This window comes from Schistocerca piceifrons, chromosome 2 (assembly GCF_021461385.2).
Source record: "Schistocerca piceifrons isolate TAMUIC-IGC-003096 chromosome 2, iqSchPice1.1, whole genome shotgun sequence".
NCBI lineage: Eukaryota > Metazoa > Arthropoda > Insecta > Orthoptera > Acrididae > Schistocerca > Schistocerca piceifrons.
Genome location: NC_060139.1, coordinates 388,645,743 through 388,665,411, shown reverse-complemented (window position 1 = coordinate 388,665,411; position 19,669 = coordinate 388,645,743). Strand labels below are relative to the sequence as shown.

At 41.6% G+C, this 19,669-nt stretch overlaps 1 protein-coding gene across 1 annotated transcript in view; it reads right to left on the bottom strand.

The window, feature by feature from the left end:
* The window catches only part of LOC124776325, a 413,854-nt gene that overhangs the window by 92,757 nt on the left and 301,428 nt on the right, over positions 1–19,669 (bottom strand). Inside the window, exons 14-15 of the mRNA XM_047251263.1 lie at positions 16,359–16,555; positions 15,980–16,115 (exon numbers count right to left, since the gene is read on the bottom strand). Coding sequence (XP_047107219.1) covers positions 15,980–16,115; positions 16,359–16,555 — 333 coding nt within the window. The remainder of the gene's footprint in view (positions 1–15,979; positions 16,116–16,358; positions 16,556–19,669) is intronic.

Below are 19,669 nucleotides of genomic sequence, written 5' to 3'. Positions count from 1 at the left end.
TGAACTTCACTGTACGGCCTGTGGCTGCTACAGGAATTTCCAGCACTTACAGACCCAGTCTTGGCTATGTGTAACCACTGCCAATCAACCCAGCATTTTGTTCCCACTACCCCTGGCTATCCTGTTGCTGTGAAGCCCAGATTTCTACCTCCGGATAAACTGCATGTGGCTGAGTCAGAATTTAATAAGATGCTTTCCGATAGTTCAGTGGTTTTGATCTCACAGTCAAAAAAAAGGAATGATTTCTGACATTTGTGTGACAGTTACAAAGCGGTTAAATGCCCCTACCATCTCAGACAGGTGTCTTGGACCAAACATGATTGATTTCAACAGAAATGTGGCCGATGTATGTGTCTTCAGTGTTGTCAGTTGTGCCACAGCTTTTTATCAGATACCAATGGCTAAGAAAGACAAACATAAAAGTGCCATTACAACACTATTCAGACTTTGCGAGCACAACACTACGCCTTTTGGTTTGTGTAATGCCATGCAAACTTGGCAAGGCTTTATGTATAGGCCCTCCATGGATTGTTGTTTATCTTCTGCTATGGGGATGATCTTTTGATCTTCTCGAAGAGCTATGGGGAAAACTGACGGCTTTGCGTTCAGTGTTCAAGAGGATACAGAGTTTGAGAAATAAACATTTGCCAGACAAAAAGTTCAGTTTCTCAGATGTACTGGTTGTTTGTTTTGTTTTACGGCGCAGAAACAATGCCCATGTCAAACTGTAGAATATGAAGACAAACAGAGGAGTTAAAAACGACTACACATCAATTCCAGTCAACAGAGGAGAAGACAGCTAAACACAGGGACATGGAGAAAGGTCTATAAAATAGGCCATAGAGAAACGGAGGTCCAGAACTAAAAGTTAAATGGTCTTCGCCATACTGCTACAACAGATGAAAAGTACACGACGGTCAACAGTCCACATGTCATTCGCTAAAACTGCCCCAACTCAGATGGCAAACACAAACGGGAATATAAGAAGTTAAAAAGAGGGCATTCCGTCAGGAAATGGCAGACAGTCAAAAGTTGAGTGCAATGTGCACAATGTGGTGGGGGAGCACCACTTTGGTGATGGCTAAAAAAGAGTGCCCAATACGCAACCTAGTTAAAATGATGTCCTTGTGGTGAGAGGGCCAAGAGGAGATCATTCAAGCCACTGGGAGAGGCTTGATAACCCGGAGCTTGTTCTCATCAATGGCGGACCAGTGGTGATGCCAAAGTGACACCACCTGCTGACAGACAGCAACACAGAGATCATCAGAGGGAATGTAAGAACAAACGCACTGAGGTACGAGGACTGCAGCCTTGGCAGCAGTGTCAGTGGCCTTGTTTCCTGTCAGACTGACGTGACCAGAAACCCACATACAGTGGCTCCAACAAGAGTGAGAAAGTGACAGCTTTCCTGGACCTGTTACACTGCAGGATGGATGGTGTGTACAGCAAACAGAGGCTTTGAAGGGCACTGAGAGAGTCTGAGCAGATGATGCAATTGAAAAGTCTGTTTCGCCAGATGTACTGCATGGCCTGATACAGGGTGAAGAGCTCTGCTTTAAATACTGAGTAATGTTCTGGAAGCAAACACTGAAAAACATAGTCGCCAGTGACAAAGGCACACCCGACACCACGGTCAGTCTGAGAGCCATCAGTGTTCACAAAGGTACTATCGTGAAGTTCCATGCGAAGGACATGAAACTGCAGGTGATAGAGCTAGGTTGGAGTGGTGTCTTTAGAAAGCGAATGAAGGCCAAGGTGAACAAGGGCTGCCGCACGAAACCAAGGTGGTGAAGGGTTCACACCTGCCAGCAGGTTAGCAGGTGGTGTGAAGTTAAGCTGCCAGAGCAAGAGCCAAAAGCAACTCCACGAGGTAACAGAGAAGAGGGATGCAACCCACACAGGCAATCAGAGGAGTCATCGAAGAAGGAGGCTTAGGGTGGGTGGCCACCCATGGCAGACAAACGGCATGCATATCCGCTGAGGAGAAAGTCACGGCGGTAGGACAGAGGTAGTTCAGCAGCTTCTTCATACGGACTCAATTGGGCTAGTGTAAAAGGTGCTAGTGCCAAATGGATGCCACAATGGTGGATAGTATTGAGATGGCATAAGATGAACAGATGGGCAGATGCATAAACAAAAGACCCATAGTCTAGTTTTGAATGGACAAGGGACCGGTACAAATGAAGAAGGGTGGCTTGATCTGCATCCCAGGAAGTACCATTGGAACACGTAGGACATTGAGGGACCACATAAAGTGAACTGCAAGGTAAGACACGTGGGGGTATGAACAAAGTTTCCTATCGAGCATGAGCCCCAGGAATTTTGTAGTTTCAACGAACAGAAGAGCAGCAGGCCCAAGATGTAAAGATGGTGCAAGAAACCAACTGTGCCACCAGAAATTCACACAAACAGTTTTGTCAGTGGAAAAACGAAAGCCACTGTTGATACTCCATGAGTAAAGACGATCAAGACATTGCTAAAGTCGCTGCTCAATGAGACAAGACCATGGAAAACTGCAACAGTGGCAAAATTGTCAATGAAAGGGGAGCTGCAGATGCCCAGCGGGAGACAGGCCATTATGGGGTTGATGGTGACAGCAAAGGGGACAACACTCAGTATGGAACCCTGATGCACACTGTTTACCTGGATAAAGGTGTCCAACAAGGCAGAACCCACACATACCTTGAAAACTTGATCTTTTAATAATTCCTGAAGGAAACAGGGCAGGCAGCCAGGGAAGCCCCACATGCAGAGAGTAGGAGGATACCAGTCCATCAGCAGGTGTCATAGGCTTTCTCCAAATTGAAAAACATGTCCAAAGTCTGTGATTTCTGCAGAAAACCATTCATGTCATGGATGGACAAAGTAATGAAATGATCAACTTCACAATGGCACACTCGTAATCCACACTGTGCAGTGGTTAGTAAATTGTGAGATTTGAGTCACATACCAGCCAGGCATGTATCATGCGTTCCATCACCTTGCAAACACAGCTGGTGGGAGAAATGGGGCAGCAGCTAGAAGGAAGATGTTCGTCCTTATAGGGCTCACAGGATAAAATTAAAACCATATGGTCAGTTGTGAAGGAAGTGTCTGGTCAGCAGCACAAGCTTGACAATATAAAGTCAGTTCATAGTAAAAATGTTTCTGTTACTGATAAATCAGATGCATGTACAGTATCTAATAATCATTTTCTGAGCATTGCTGGTGAATTAAATAAAAATTTAGTTTCTACAGGTAATCATATTACTTTCTTGGCAAATACCTTTCCGAGATTGATGTCTGAAATACTCCTTTGTGATACAGACAAGGGAAAGATTGAGTCAATAACTAAATCATTGAAGACTAAAAATTCTCATGGATATGATGGAGTGCCTAGCAGAATATTAAAGTACTGTGCTGAACATGTTAGCCCCATATTTAGCCATATTTGTAATTTTTCCTTTAGGAATGGTCAGTTTCCTGAATGATTAAAGTACTCAGAAGTAAAGCTGCTTTATAAAAAGAGAGAAAGGAGTAATGTAGACAATTTTAGAACTATTTCTATGCCACCAGCGTTTACTAAAGTTATTGGAAAGGCTACGTATATAAGGATAATTGATCATTTTATATCACATGATTTGCTGTCAAATGTACAGTGTGGCTTTAGAAGTCATTTAACAAATGAAAATGCTATATTCTCTTTTCTCTGTGAGGTACTGGATGGGTTGAACAAAAGGTTTTGAATGCTAGGAATATTTTTTGATTTAACTAATGTGTTTGATTGTGTTGATCACAAAATATTGCTCCAGAACCTGGACCATTATGGAATACGGGGAGTAGCTCACAACTGGTTCACCTCCTACTTTAGCAACAGACAGCAGAAGGTCATTCATTATTCACAGTGTTGAGAATGGCTGTGATGTGGGGTCTGAGTGGGATACGGTCAAGTGTTGGGGTTTCCCAGAGATCAGTGTTGGGGCCACACCATTTCTTTCTTTATAGAAATGATATGCCCTCTTGTACTATGGGTAACTCTAAAATATTTCTGTTTGCTGATGACACTAACTTAGTAATAAGGGATGTTGTGTGCAACACCGGCTTGGGTTCAAATAGTGCAGTTCCTGACGTAAGTTCATGGCTTGTGGGAAATAAACTATCACTAAATCACAGTAAGACTCCGTTTTTACAGTTTCTAACACACAATTCAACAACACCTGACATTTTAATTTCACAGAATGGGCACATGATTAGTGAAACTGAACAGTTCAAATTTCTAGGTGTTCAGATAGATAGTAGACTGTCATGGAAAGCCCATTTCCAGATCTTGTTCAAAGACGTAATGCTCCCATGTTTGCTATTTCAGTGGTAACTGAAGTGAGTGATCATTCAACACAAAAATTAGTCTACTTTGCTTATTTTCATTGACTTATGTTGTATGGTATTATATTTTGGGTAACTCTTCCCATTCTAAAAGGATATTTTTGGCTCAGAAACAGGCAGTTTCCTCATGGGTCACTCCTTCTATCCTGTCGATGAGTTCCTTGAAAAATTAAGCTGATTCTTATTGTATTGTATTGTTGATTGCATTTACTTAAACTTGATTTTTTTGGGTTCATCTGATTTTATCTGTCATGTGCTGACACGTTCCATGACCTTGGAGATTTGCTCCTCTCTCTCTCTCTCTCTCTCTCTCTCTCTCTCTCTCTCTCTATATATATATATATATATATATATATATATATATATATAGAGAGAGAGAGAGAGAGAGAGAGAGAGATAAAATCAGATGAACCCAAAAAAATCAAGTTTAAGTAAATGCAATCAACAATACAATACAATAAGAATCAGCTTAATTTTTCAAGGAACTCATCGACAGGATAGAAGGAGTGACCCATGAGGAAACTGCCTGTTTCTGAGCCAAAAATATCCTTTTAGAATGGGAAGAGTTACCCAAAATATAATACCATACAACATAAGTCAATGAAAATAAGCGAAGTAGACTAGTCTTTAAATATGTCTGCTTGTGTCTGTATGTGTGGATGGATATGTGCGTGTGTGCGAGTGTATACCTGTCCTTTTTTCCCCCTAAGGTAAGTCTTTCGGCTCCCGGGACTGGAATGACTCCTTGCTCTCTCCCTTAAAACCCACTTCCTTTCGTCTTCCCCTCTCCTTCCCTCTTTCCTGATGAGGCAACAGTTTGTTGCGAAAGCTTGAATTTTGTGTGTATGTTTGTGTTTGTTTGTGTGTCTATTGACCTGCCAGCGCTTTTGTTCGGTAAGTCACCTCATCTTTGTTTTTTTTAATATATATATATATATATATATATATATATATATATATATATATATATATATATATATATATATATATATATATATAAAAAAAAACAAAGATGATGTGACTTACCATACGAAAGTGCTGGTAGGTCAATAGAAACACAAACAGACACATACATACACACAAAATTCAAGCTTTCGCAACAAACTGTTGCCTCATCAGGAAAGAGGGAAGGAGAGGGAAAGATGAAAGGAAGTGGGTTTTAAGGGATAGGGTAAGGAGTCATTACCCCGGGAGTGGAAAGACTTACCTTAGGGGGAAAAAAGGACGTGTATACACCCACACACACACACACACACATATCCATCCACACATATACAGACACAAGCAGACATGGTAAGTCACATCATCTTTGTTTTTAAATATATTTTTCCCGTGTGGAATGTTTCCCTCTATTATATTGATAAGCCCCCACAGAACGTATCTCTGCCTACGTACATCAACACCTTCAACCCATTACATGCAGTCTCCCATCCTTCATCAAAGACACCAACCACTTTCTCAAACGCCTGGAATCCTTACCCAATCCGTTACCCCCCGGAAACCATCCTTGTAACCATTGATGCCACTTCCTTATACACAAATATCCCGCACACCCAGGGTCTCTCTGCGATGGAGCACTTCCTTTCACGCCGATCACCTGCCACCCTACCTAAAACCTCTTTCCTCATTACCTTAGCCAGCTTCATGCTGACCCACAACTTCTTCACTTTTGAAGACCAGACATACCAACAATTAAAAGGAACAGCCATGGGTACCAGGATGGCCCCTTCGTATGCCAACCTATTCATGGGTCGCTTAGAGGAAGCATTCTTGGTTACCCAGGCCTGCCAACCCAAAGTTTGGTACAGATTTATTGATGACATCTTCATGATCTGGACTCACAGTGAAGAAGAACTCCAAATCCCATGCCACTTTCCTTGATGTTGACCTCCACCTGTCCAATGGCCAGCTTCACACGTCCGTCCACATCAAACCCACCAACAAGCAACAGTACCTCCATTATGACAGCTGCCACCCATTCCACATCGAACGGTCCCTTCCCTACAGCCTAGGTCTTCGTGGCAAATGAATCTGCTCCATTCCGGAATCCCTGAACCATTACACCAACAACCTGACAACAGCTTTCACATTCCGCAACTACCCTCCCAACCTGGTACAGAAGCAAATAACCAGAGCCACTTCCTCATCCTCTCAAACCCAGAACCTCCCACAGAAGAACCATAAAAGTGCCCCACTTGTGACAGGATACTTTCCGGGACTGGATCAGACTCTGAATGTGGCTCTCCAGCAGGGATACGACTTCCTCAAATCCTGCCCTGAAATGAGATCCATCCTTCATGAAATCCTCCCCACTCCACCAAGAGTGTGTTTCCGCCGTCCACCTAACCTTCGTAACCTCTTAGTTCATCCCTATGAAATCCCCAAACCACCTTCCCTACCCTCTGTCTCCTACCCTTGTAACTGCCCCCGGTGTAAAACCTGTCCCATACACCCTCCCACCACCACCTACTCCAGTCCTGTAACCCGGAAGGTGTACACGATCAAAGGCAGAGCCACGTGTGAAAGCACCCACGTGATCTACCAACTGACCTGCCTACACTGTGATGCATTCTATGTGGGAATGACCAGCAACGAACTGTCCATTCACATGAATGGACACAGGCAGACAGTGTTTGTTGGTAATGAGGATCACCCTGTGGCTAAACATGCCTTGGTGCACGGCCAGCACATCTTGGCACAGTGTTACACCGTACGGGTTATCTGGATACTTCCCACTAACACCAACCTATTAGAACTCCGGAGATGGGAACTTGCTCTTCAATATATCCTCTCTTCCCGTTATCCACCAGGCCTCAATCTCCGCTAATTTCAAGTTGCAGCCACTCATACCTCACCTGTCATTCAACAACATCTTTGCCTCTGCACTTCCGCCTCGACTGACATCTCTGCCCAAACTCTTTGCCTCTGTATATGTCTGCTTGTGTCTGTATATGTGTGGATGGATATGTGTGTGTGTGCGAGTGTATACCCGCCCTTTTTCCCCCCTAAGGTAAGTCTTTCCGCTCCCGGGATTGGAATGACTCCTTACCCTCTCCCTTAAAACCCACATCCTTTCGTCTTTCCCTCTCCCTCCCTCTTTCCTGATGAAGCAACCGTGGGTTGAGAAAGCTTGAATTTTGTGTGTGTGTTTGTGTGTCTATCAACATACCAACACTTTCATTTGGTAAGTTACACCATCTTTGTTTTTAGATATTTTTTTCCCACGTGGAATGTTTCCCTCTATTAAATTCATAGAGAGAGAGAGAGAGAGAGAGAGAGAGAGAGAGAGAGGGAGAGATAGAGAGAAAGAAAGAGAGAGAGAGGGGGAGGAGAGGAGAGCAAATAGTTGCACGAGTATGTGTGTGCATGGAGTTCTCCTGTGTTAAGGCAGAAGAGGTTAATTTGATTAAGAAGGTCAGCCAAGAGGGCACCTCTCGGACAGTTTCCGGGAGAACCCCAAAGGGAGCCATGTATAGTCACACCTTGCAGCAGAAAGGGATGAGGTAGCTGCCCAATAAGCTGGAGGAAGTCTGCCCTGATGGCATCATATGATGGAGGGATGTAACTGGCACAAAGGGAAAAGGTCAAGTGAGGAAGGAAAAGGTGAACTGCAACAGCGTGAGGGCAGGTACTCAGGGAGATGGGTTGACCAAGAATGACATCCCATGTCCTGTGAGATGGAATACCAACCTCAGGGGAAGTTCAAAATGGAACAGGATGAAATGTGAGAGCACAAAGCGGTCATGAGGATGCAATTTTGTTTCCTGAAGGCAGAGAACAAGTGGATACGGCAATTCTAAGAAGAGCCATAAATCCTAAGAAGAGCTGTAAATCCTCTTTGTTCGATTGACGGCCACAAATGTTCCATTGGAGGAGAGTCATGACGGGTAAAAAATGAAGGGGTGTCATCACGGTGGCTGCCAACTGCCAGCCTTTGAAGACTCACTGCTACAGGGCACGGAGGCAGGAGGACCCTGCACCATGAGGTCTACAGAAGCATCAGCATTCTTCTGCTGTTGGCCTGCAGAATCCAGGGCAGAAAAATGGTTGGTGGTGTGCACTGGCGACAAACAGAGGTCAGCCAGGTGAGGATATCACATGGCGACACTGTTGAAGACGATCTTTGAGTCAGCGAAGGAGAAGACCATTTGCCTTTGTTTGAATTCTTCAAGCTTTTCCGGTTAGCAGAGGAAGACTGAGGTGTTGGTTGGCTGGAGAGACATAGGAAGTCTTCACGGGAGTATTCTATCTGTCCTTTCCAGGCTGCTGGTTGAGTAGCTGGTGGCTTCGCCCCATGAGGTGAGAGTTAGGTGGTGTGTTGCACAGCTGGAGGAGGAGACAGGGATGCTACCATGACAGTGGGCAATTTGACAAGCGAGGTGCTAAATCTGAGGTCAAATGTCTGGATGGCAATGTCTTTCGCAGAGCGAGATGTAGCAAGAACAGTACTGCAGGTGCCAGATGGTAGCACGCAGGGTTTCTGACTAGCCAACAACTTGCAAGCGGACGGGTAAGGTACTTTTTCTTTCATCCAGATCTCCAGGACAGCCTGCTCATCAAGATACTTGGGACAATGGTGGAAGGTGGCGACATGGCTGCCAGTGCAGTTGATGCAGCGGGGAGGAGAAGGCGGACAATCGCCCTAGTGAGCATCCCTCCCACAGGTTACACATTCTGCCAGGTGTTGACAGAACTCTAGAGTGTGGTTGTAACAATGACACTGATAACAGGACATAGGATTTGGAATATACTGTCTGACTGTGATAACTTCATAAGCTGCTTTGATCTTTGATGGAAGAACCACTCAATCAAATGTGAGAAGGAGAGTGCGTGTGGGCACTAAGGGGGCATCTACTTTTCTCATCACCCAATGGACGGCAATGACACTCTGATCACAAAGGTATGTTTGGATTTCTGCCTATGTCAGACCATCAAGCACCCTAGTGTAAATAACACCACGGGAAGAATTCAGCATTCAATAGGCCTTGACACAAACAGGATAGCCATAGAGGAGCGAAGCCGCAAGCAGGTGTTGTGCTTGAGAATCAGAAGCAGTCTCCAAAAGCAAAGTGCCATTGCGTAAATGAGAGTAGGATTTCATAGGGCCAACAACTGCATCAACACCTCTCTGAATAATAAACGGATTTACTGTTGTGTAGGACTGACAGTTTTGTGTATGTGAAACCATGAAGAACCTTGGCGCAGCTGGGAGTGTCTTTGAATCGATACCCTCATTCCGTTTATGTCTTGTAGCCATTGCCTGTGAAGATGATTGGCTCATTGTGAGAAAATCCCCCATAACTGCCAGCGTCTCTGATGGTGCCCCACCTCCAAATTGGACACCCACTTCAGAAGGGGCACACCCACCTTAGGTGATTGTTCATACTTAAGGTCACAACTTCCGAATGCCTGACAGAGGGACCAATTGGCAATTTGGGAAGGTAGCAGCTGAGGAAATCACCCCTCCCTGGGCCTGGCCTGTACCTGAGGGTATGTGTGAACCCTACCTATCGACTTGGGGCTGGGAATTACCCATTACCCAGTGACCTGTTACACATCAGACATGTGGGCTGGCCTTCAGGAGCACACAGGGAAGAAGAAGAAAAAGAGGAACTTCAAACGCCAAAGTGGAGGAAGGATAGGAGAAGGTGAATGGAGAATGAAAAAAGGAACTGTGGAGAATATTCTGATATTGACTACCGAAAATGCAGAATACATTTCCAAAAACAGCCCAGACATGTTCCCCAAGGGAGAGGAAAAAGAACAGCAAGAGGATAAATATGCAGCATGGAAGGGAAAACATGCTGCAAAGGCTGGGGACCTGTGCTAGCCAAGCACGAACTCTTCAAAGAGCGGTGAGCCCCCTGGGGGCTTGTACTATGTCGCTGCTTGAAAATGACATTATGCAGCTGTCACTACTCACTACATTCAGAGGTCTCTCATTTGTCCTGGAGATGATTAGTTACAACAGACATCATCTGCCTCACTTGGCCACCCTTCAAAAACCTAGTACCCTCTTACTGACTGGCAAAAGCACATCAGACAACCAACACATCCCCTGGACTTCCACAAGCATAACTGCTTTCAATTCCACGAAGACTTTCCCAGCCATGTCTTGAGGGACCCACTGTGTTCATGGATCACAAGCACCTTATGTCAGTGTTTCATGGAGTCATGGAGCTCAGCTCTTCATGCAAAGTCGGCAGGTTGATTTCATTGCACAATTTACAACTGACATCTGACACATCTCCAGCCAGCTCAACGTCATCGCTGATTGTTGGTCTCATGACTGTGCATCGACTGCAGCTGGTTGCGCCCTGGCTGTTGGTCAAGAATCAGATCCCTTCCTTCTTCAATGTCAGCTGGATCCATCATCAAATGGTTTGCATCATGGACTCTTTCCTCTGCAAGGTTCTTGCCAAAAGGTTGTGACATGTCATGCAATAAGGTTTGCCCCTTATTCCAGCTAAATACAGCATTGCCACAAGTTTCCCCAAGTGAAGTTCCCTGATATTTCCCCAGCACCCAAACAAGTTTTAGCATTTTTCCCTGACAAATTTAGAGATCTCAAGGGTAAGTTAAGATGTAAGTTGAGAATCTGTCTTTGCAGGTACGGAACAAGAAACAATAGTGCAAATGAGGAAATATCTAAAAAATACTTGCAAGCAGATGGCGTTTCCTGATGTCAGCAAAAATCTTAAGTACTAACGTTAACATCTTTTGTAATGAACTGTTTTTAGATGGAGAAGCAACCCAAACAGTACATGTGTTTCATTAAGACCACTGATGTTATTTCATTTCAATAAAACAAAACACATTTGGTGACAAAAATATGCGTGTTCTTCGAGTTGCATGACAGATTTAAAAATCTTCACTGTTTTCAGAAATAATCTCAGAAAAAAGTGATTTCAGAAATAACCTCTGAAAAAAGTAGGCCTCTTGAAAGTAGTATTTAAGACGGGGAAGCTACAAACAACACTGTAGGTGACCGCCAATAAAATGTTAGTTCTACTGTGTTCGTTATTATCAATTATAACTCACTGTGTTGTATCCATTATTGTGCATGTATTTTGTGATTTTTCCTTCAAGAAATATATGAATACGAAGCATACAAACTTCCAGCAATGGACACAATTTTCTTCTTCCATACTTTCTAACATATAAACTACTTTTTAAGTGGCAAAATGTACTAGAACAAATAAAATGTCTGCAAAACACCACACTGCAAAATTACTTGAGGTGAGACAGTGGCAATTCCTAAAATCCATTGCCCATGGTCTCTGGCCTGCTGAAGAGCATCACAGTCCTGGGTCTGTGGATAAACCATGAAAATCTGCTGCATACACCCCATACAAACAGATATAGCCTGTGGGCAGATTGGTGAGTCTAGATCTGATGGGCTGGGCCTGCACATTACTGGGAACCGAATGGCTTCAGATTGGCAGGCCAGATCCATTACAGATACCAGCAGAAACGGGCTGCAGTTTTGGCTCGTAGCAGCTATTCATGACCCAAAGACCGCAAGTTGATGAAATGAGACCACAGTGATCAACTCATACAAAAGATAACTTGTTCAAATTCTCTGAGAATCAATAATAATGAGAATAGACAGAAACTCACCATAAAGATGATCACTGAGCCACAGACAGGCATATAGAAAAGACAATCACACTCTCACAACTACATATTCAACCATAGCTTTTGTCAGAAAATGAGAACACACACACATTCACACAATCACTAGACACAACCCACACACACATGACCCCTGCCTCTGGCCACTGCATATACGGTCTCAGAGAATTGGATCCACACAAGCCGCTCCTCATGCCTCCCTGCCTCTCGTTGGCAGCTGCTAGACTAATGGCAAGAAATGGTGGCAGCACTGACTGCAATTGAAGGGAGTGGTAGAAAGGGAGAAGCAGTAGTAGTGAGGAGTAGGGAAGCGGTGCACATATTCAGCTGCTCCAGCCAATGATGATGCACAAAATCTCAGTAAGTAAACCATTTCATCTAGTGAAACAAAAATGAGATTTTTCCCGTGTTTTTTTTTTCAAATTTCCCAGATGTGTTTGAAATTCCCTGATATTCTCTGATTTCCAAAACCTGTGGCAACCCTGAAATGGCACCACCCCATTTTTGACATTTTTTGCAACTTGTTTCATCTGGGCATTAAAGCTAGTGTTAAATTAGTGGCTGATAAGGTTGTCTGGGCGAGACTGCAAAGGGATTGTTGACAGTGGGCAAAGTGTTGTCACATATGTCAATCTTAAAAAATTGCTCACCATGTTTCTGTTCCTATCTCTTCTTTCCTCTCCTCTTCAGGGTGATTTACACACATCCACTTTGATATTGTTGGCTCTTTCCTCCCCTCTTGTGGTTTCTGCTACCTTGTGACAATAACAGACAGATTCACAAGCTTGTTTAAGGCTGTTCCATTGCTGCTCTTTTCCTTGCCCAGGTTCGTTCATGTCCCCAGTCACACTACCCCTACTTCAAACAATATATACAAAGAAGCTCTGTAAGTCAAAAACAAATTCCATGTGTGCAAGGTCTTGGGCACAGCTATAAATAAAAACTCTGGCAATGTCAGGCTTCTCAGTAAGTTGTTGACTATGTTTCAAAGCTGTGGGAACATCAGTTTACTTCCTGGAGTGGTTCAGAGTTACTCTCACTACCAAATTCAGATACTTTCTTGGTTGTCCCAAACGCTTCTTGGGTGGTATTTCATGCTGACACAGACCATATCGAGGATTCTTTTGTGGTAAGGTGTAATTAATTTATATTAGAACTGTGCATGTTTCCATAGTGTCTGTCACCAGTTTATTGATCATAACAGAAAAACAAAATAGAGAAATTAAGCATCAACAGCATATTCCACCACATCAACTAAAACAGTCTGATGATGCTTGGTCAGTTTTTGGATTCCATGCCTGTAGAAAGTTACTAGTTTGGCAACAAAGATATCATCAGTCTAAGTGTAAAGTATATTTTCAGTTACAAAAGCTGTTCATGATGGTTGCTCAATAAGGAGCAAGAAGGGTAAATGTCTGTGGGAGCAAGATAAGAATAAGTGTGATAGCAACACTTGATGCTGTTTCTTTGGTTGGTTTTCTTACATGGCGAGTGCAAGGCATCTCTGTTGTTGGCAACAGATGCGAGCTGTGATGTCACACACTTGGGATACAGTTTGTAAAAGAAAACACTTCCTTTGTGCCACCAGATAAGTAACATTGAATTCTGAGGACTCACATTGGCCATTGCTGTTTCTTTCTATTTTCCTCAAGATTGTCTGCAGAAAGTAAATGCCTCATGAAGGTCAAATGGCTGCAGGTCATCACATTTGTCAGTCACTGGGTATACTAACTTAACCATAGTTATAAACCATAAAAACCTTCTTCATCAAATCCCATTAATCTTCTTGAAAGTGGTGAATACATCACATTGAAACTATCCTATTTGAAATGAAAGAGCTATTAGGTAAACATTAACATCGAAACTCAACAAGTTTGATGAAAGGATATGCATGAAGAGCTACATGAATTTGCAGTTCTCATATTCATTCCATGGGGTGGAGATAAACAACCTTATAATCAGGACAGAGGGGACACAATCAAACACACTTCACCACGTGACAACATATTGGAAATGCACCGTTCTGGGACAACAGTCATAAAACTACAACAAGTCATTGACAATTGCACAGTAGTCAAAAGCTGTGGAGGCCTCCCAAAAACTTTTTGGGTCTATGAAACTCATTTGCAGGACACCAAGAATTTAGGACAGGGTGCACTAACCGTTACATTGATGTTGTCAACTCAACTGATGTTGGGGGCAGGAATTTGAAGCATTTGCAATTAAAACTAATTTGAGAAAAGTGTGTTTAAAATTTGATTTCCATTTTCTTTTTCACTAATGTCTTAACTCACATTTACTGATAGTCTGTGCTTGTTACAATAAAAGTTCATTCACACACTCTGTACATTATCAAAAATTAAAACATGTGACCTATAGATATAATTACTAACAACGTTGTGTCTTATTTTACTACATGTCAAATATCTCACCACAGTGCTTTTTCTGCATGACAGCTTAAGCGAACACCACAGAAAATTTACATCGAATGTAACCACTCATGGATAGGAAATTGAAGTTTGCCTAGCTTTAACTGTTAAGCTGAAACCATTATCTTCAGCTAATTTAAGTAGTATTATGGTTTTGGGCACAACAGGTATTAAATAAGTTATTCTAAATGTACAGACTTCTGTGTGCTCATCACTGATTGGCTGTTGTTTTATGGTTGTAGCTCAACAATAATGCATTTCTGACCTATGATTAACTTAAATATTTTGCTCAAATTGTATTACCCCAACTTAGTCTGCCTTTTTGTCAGGTTGTTTTTCCTCACATTGTATACACTCTGTCACAGACATACTGTACCAGTGCTAGTACTCAAAACTGAGGCATGCAAGTTTTTTGAGTAAAATACATGTAAAATTTAATGGTGAAGCTCATGATGCCTGTATTCTGTTGGAAAATTAAGAACGTCCTCTTCAGAACTGAAGCTGGGAACATGGTAAAAATTTAATACAGTTACAGACAGCTCTCAAAACTGACCATTTAGTGGGCGGGAAGATTTTTTTCATGTTGCGAGAAGACAATTTTGCTGGCTCAGATGTGTTAGGTTTTTAAGTTAAATTATCTGCTTGTAAATATAATTTTGGTTTTCTACTCAAGGATAAATCTTTTTTACACCTCCTGTTACAACAGAATTTTTTTTTTCATTTGAAATGTGCAGTAAAATATAATTTTCTTGTTTAGTAATCACTGCAAAAGAACACATTTACCTGGTTTCAGTTTACTATAATGTATGCTATAAATGCTTTCTGTCTTGTTCAGGTAATAGCATACCTGGCCATTATGCACTTAAGATATTCTGAAATATCAATACAGCTGGCCACAACCGGAATGCATGCTGAATTTCATTTAAAGTTTAATATGCTGTTGAAAGAGACTGTTGAGATAATGTCTTTTTGATATGACCTAAAAAATTAATGGTGGTGAGTTAAATTTGGTCACACTTCTGGTGATTCATTGATGGAGTTAAATTTAGTTACATTTCAGGTGATTCACTGACTGGAATTTGTTTTACATGAAGTGCATATCATCACCATTTGAGATTATGAAGCTGACCTCATTTCTGTAAGTTTCTATTAGACTCAATATAGTACAAATTTCACCATTAAATTTGTTATTTATGACTTACTTGTATATCAGTCATGCTTCTCTAACAGTAGTATTGTTTTAGATCTGCCTAGTAATGTAATGGTATTGTAATATTCAAACTTCTTAATGCAGGAATATATTTTAAAATAAATAAAATCAGCTATTCAAATAATGCTGAGTAAGCAAAATGACACAATTTCAGAGACTTTACTGGTCTCATACAGATACAATTTTATGTATATCGACAGAATCAGAGGGTGAAAATTTGTACCAATTCCTGACCTTGGTACAAATTTTCACTTGCTGCTTCTAATTATGCACATATAACATTGAATACTGTTACAACTTAATGCAACTGAATTACACAATTCTGATGTAAGTTACTCCTTACCTCTGCAATGAATTAAGAATTTCTTCAGATGCAAATTCCAGCAATATTGATGTGTTAGCTAAATGAAGAGAGTATTTATTGGCTTTACTGAATGCAGCAGCTGTACCCACAGGAGACTTTGGATCTGCTCCTCCATCTAATGAAATACAAACAGTTCATAATGAAAAAGTGCAAAATATAAGTATTTCATATTGAAAGTATCTAACTTATTTTGTTCATCATAATCAATGTTTTTGGAAAGCCCGCCAGTGTCACTCATGATTTAAATAATGAAAAATGCACCAGTTACCAACTTCTATAAATACTGTTTGCTGCTGTTTGAGTGAGATAGAAACAGACCCACAACCATATTGTTCTAAAATGGTAGATAGTGTCTTACTTTTCTTCCAAAATTCATATTCCTTCTGTTGACGCTCTGTGCGGTATTCCTCTGCTTTCTCCATAGCTTGCATTAATAAGTCTGTTGGGAACAGTTCAACAGCTTTCATTTTAATATCACGTGAACTTATTACTTCATCATCAAGCCAGGCAGACAAGTCAAGACTTGGTTGCAGTTCACATGAAATCCGTACATTCCTGCATTCACAGAAATTTAGCGTTATACATATAGATGCTAAGTTAAATAAGTAATTAATTTAAATAATTGGCTTTTGAAGGAGAATTTTTAATGGCCCTATCTTAATTTTTCTCACATTGACAACAGTAAGATAAACACAATCAAATGAGATATGAAGAATTTCTTATAATTCATATTTTTGGAATAAATACTTCTTGCCATAAAATTGTCTCTTGACATGACAGTGAAGATAAAATAAAGGAAAAAATTTCTGTCTACATGTCAACAGACTGGAATTCCATAATGTGAATTTTTGACAACTAAGCATAAAAGTATTTATTATTAAACAACTTTACTTGAGAAAACATAGTCGTTTTCAAATGGCCTAAGTGGCTCTGATAGATCCTTTGTAAAGAATATAAATAGGTTAAGTATCAAAATTTGGGAGTTCCATCATTGCTGTTTCCACATTCTTAGTTTATTTCCTTTCCCACTGACATGACTATTTGTGAACATTAATGAGTTTGGTCGGATTCACAATATTTGCTCTTAAGACAGAATATACTTTTTTAATCTTTGTATCATAATAAAAAACTCTGCTCTGGATTCTGAAAGGTATAAATTAAGTAACAAAACTTTCTGATTTCTTGCGACAAGTTTGTGACATGCATAGATGTCCACAGACCTGTTTTCAAGGTAGAACAACATTCTAAAATTGTCATTTCTTTACATAACTGGATCTGGGACTTTAAAGACATGTTATGCCCCAAGAACTAAATTTTAGTACAGATACACATTTATTATATCCCAAATTCCAGGATGGAATAATGACAACATTTTGAAAAGGCTAGATTGCTACTCATCATATAGAGGAGATGTTGAGTCGCAGACACACACACACACACACACACACACACACACACACACACACACAGACCATTGTGTCTCTGGCCAGACGGACTGCAGGCAACTGTGTCTGATGGGAGAGTCTGGGTAGGGAGCGAAGGAAGAGACAGGGGAGGGGAGGGGAAGGGATAGCAGGATAGTGGTAGGGGAAGATGTAGTGCTGCTTGTGGGAGCATGCAGGAACGTGGTGGGGATAGGGCAGGGCTGTATGCACAATCAGGAGGTTTGGCTTGGGGCGGGGGAAGCAAAAAAGGAGAGAATTATAGGAGGGAAATGAAAAAGAGAGAAAAGAGAAATAGAGAGACTAGTGGGTGCATTGGTGGAATAGAGGACTATAGAAGGCTGTTTAGTGTTGGAGTGGGAGCAGGGGAGGAGACAGGTGGGTGAAGGACAGGGACTAGTGTAGGTTGAGACCAGTGGGGTAACAGGAAAGCAAGATATATTACAGGGAGAGTTCCCAATTACACAATTCAGAAGAGCTGGTGCTCGTAGGAAGGATCCAGATAGCATAGCCTGTGAAGAAGTCTTTGAAGTGAAGCACATTCCTTTGTGCTCCCAGACACAGCACTATACCCTCCCCAACCCAGTCTCCTTCTTACCTCCACCACCCTGACTGCTTCTCCCTTCAGGAGAAGCTGCCCAAAGTCCAGCCTCAGTGGCCAGAGACAGCTGTCATGTGTGTGTGAATTGTGCTTGTGTGAATGTGTGCGTGTTTTCAACATTACAAGAAGGCCTTTTGGCTGTAAGCTTACTTGTTTAGCAGTCTTTTTGTTGTGCCTGTCTGCAACACCACATCTCTTCTATACTGTGAATTATCCACTCAATATTTCTATATCTACATCTATATCTATACACCATGAGATGCAAAGCAGAGGGTGTGTCCCACTGTACCAGTTATGGAGATTTCTTCCTCTTCAATTCATCTATGGATTGTGGGAAGAAAGATTGTTTGAATGCCTCTGTATGTGTGCAACAATTACTCTAATCTTACCCTCACAATCCCTATGTGAGCAATATGTAAGGGGTTGTAGTATATTCCTAGAGTAACCAATTAAAGCTGGTTCTTGAAGCTTTGTTAATAGAATTTTTTGGCATGGCTTCATCTACCTTCAATAGTCTTCCAGTTCAGTTTTTTCAGTATCTCCATGACACTCTCCCACATATTTAACAAATCTGTGACCATTTGTGCTGCCCTTCTCTGTATATGTTCAATACCCTTGTTAGTCCTATTTGGCATGGGTCTCTCACACTTGAGCAATATTCTAGAACAGGTCACATGAGTGATTTGTAAGCAATCTCCTTTGTAGGCTGATTGCACTTCCCCAGTATTCTACCAATAAACTGAAGTCTACTACCTGCTTTACCCCACAGCTGAACCTATGTGATCATTCCATTTCAATATCCCTACAAAGTGTTCTACCCAGGTATTTGTATGAGTTGGCTGATTCCAACAGTAACTTATTGAGATTATAGTCATAGGATGCTACATTTCTTCATTTTGTGATGTGCAAAATTTTACATTTCTGAACGTTTAAAGCAAGACGCCAATCTCTGCAACGCGTTAAAATCTTATCAAGATCTGACTGAGTATTTGTGCAGCTTCTTTCAGATAGTACTTCATTATAGATAACTGCATCATCTGAAAAAAACCTGATTTTATTGTCTGCCAGGTCATTGATATACAACATGAACAGCCAGGGTCCCAACACACTTCTCTGTGGCACACCCAAGGTTATTTCTACATATGATACTGACTCTCCATCCAAGATAACATGCTGCATCCTTCCTACCAAAATGTCCTAAATCCAGTCACAAACTTCACTTGATACCCTACCTCACTGTACTTTTGACAATAAGCATAGGTGCAGTAATGCTTTTCGGAAATCAAGAAATACTGCATCTACCTGGTTGCCTTGATCCAAAGCTTTCAGTATGTCATGTGAGAAAAGTGCAAGTTGGGTTTCACATGACTGATGTTTTCAAAATCGATGCTGGTCAGCATTGAAGAGGTTATACTGTTCAAGATCTCTCAGTATGTTTGAGCTCAGAATATGTTCTAAGCTTCTACAATAAATCAATGTCAAGGATACTGGATGGTAATTCTTGTGGATAACTTTAACTACTCTTCTTGTAGATGGGTGTGACCTGTGCCTCTTTCCAAGAACTGGGCCATGGTTTTTTTGTTTGAGGGATCCATGACAGCTTATAGTTAGAAGAGGGGCTAACTC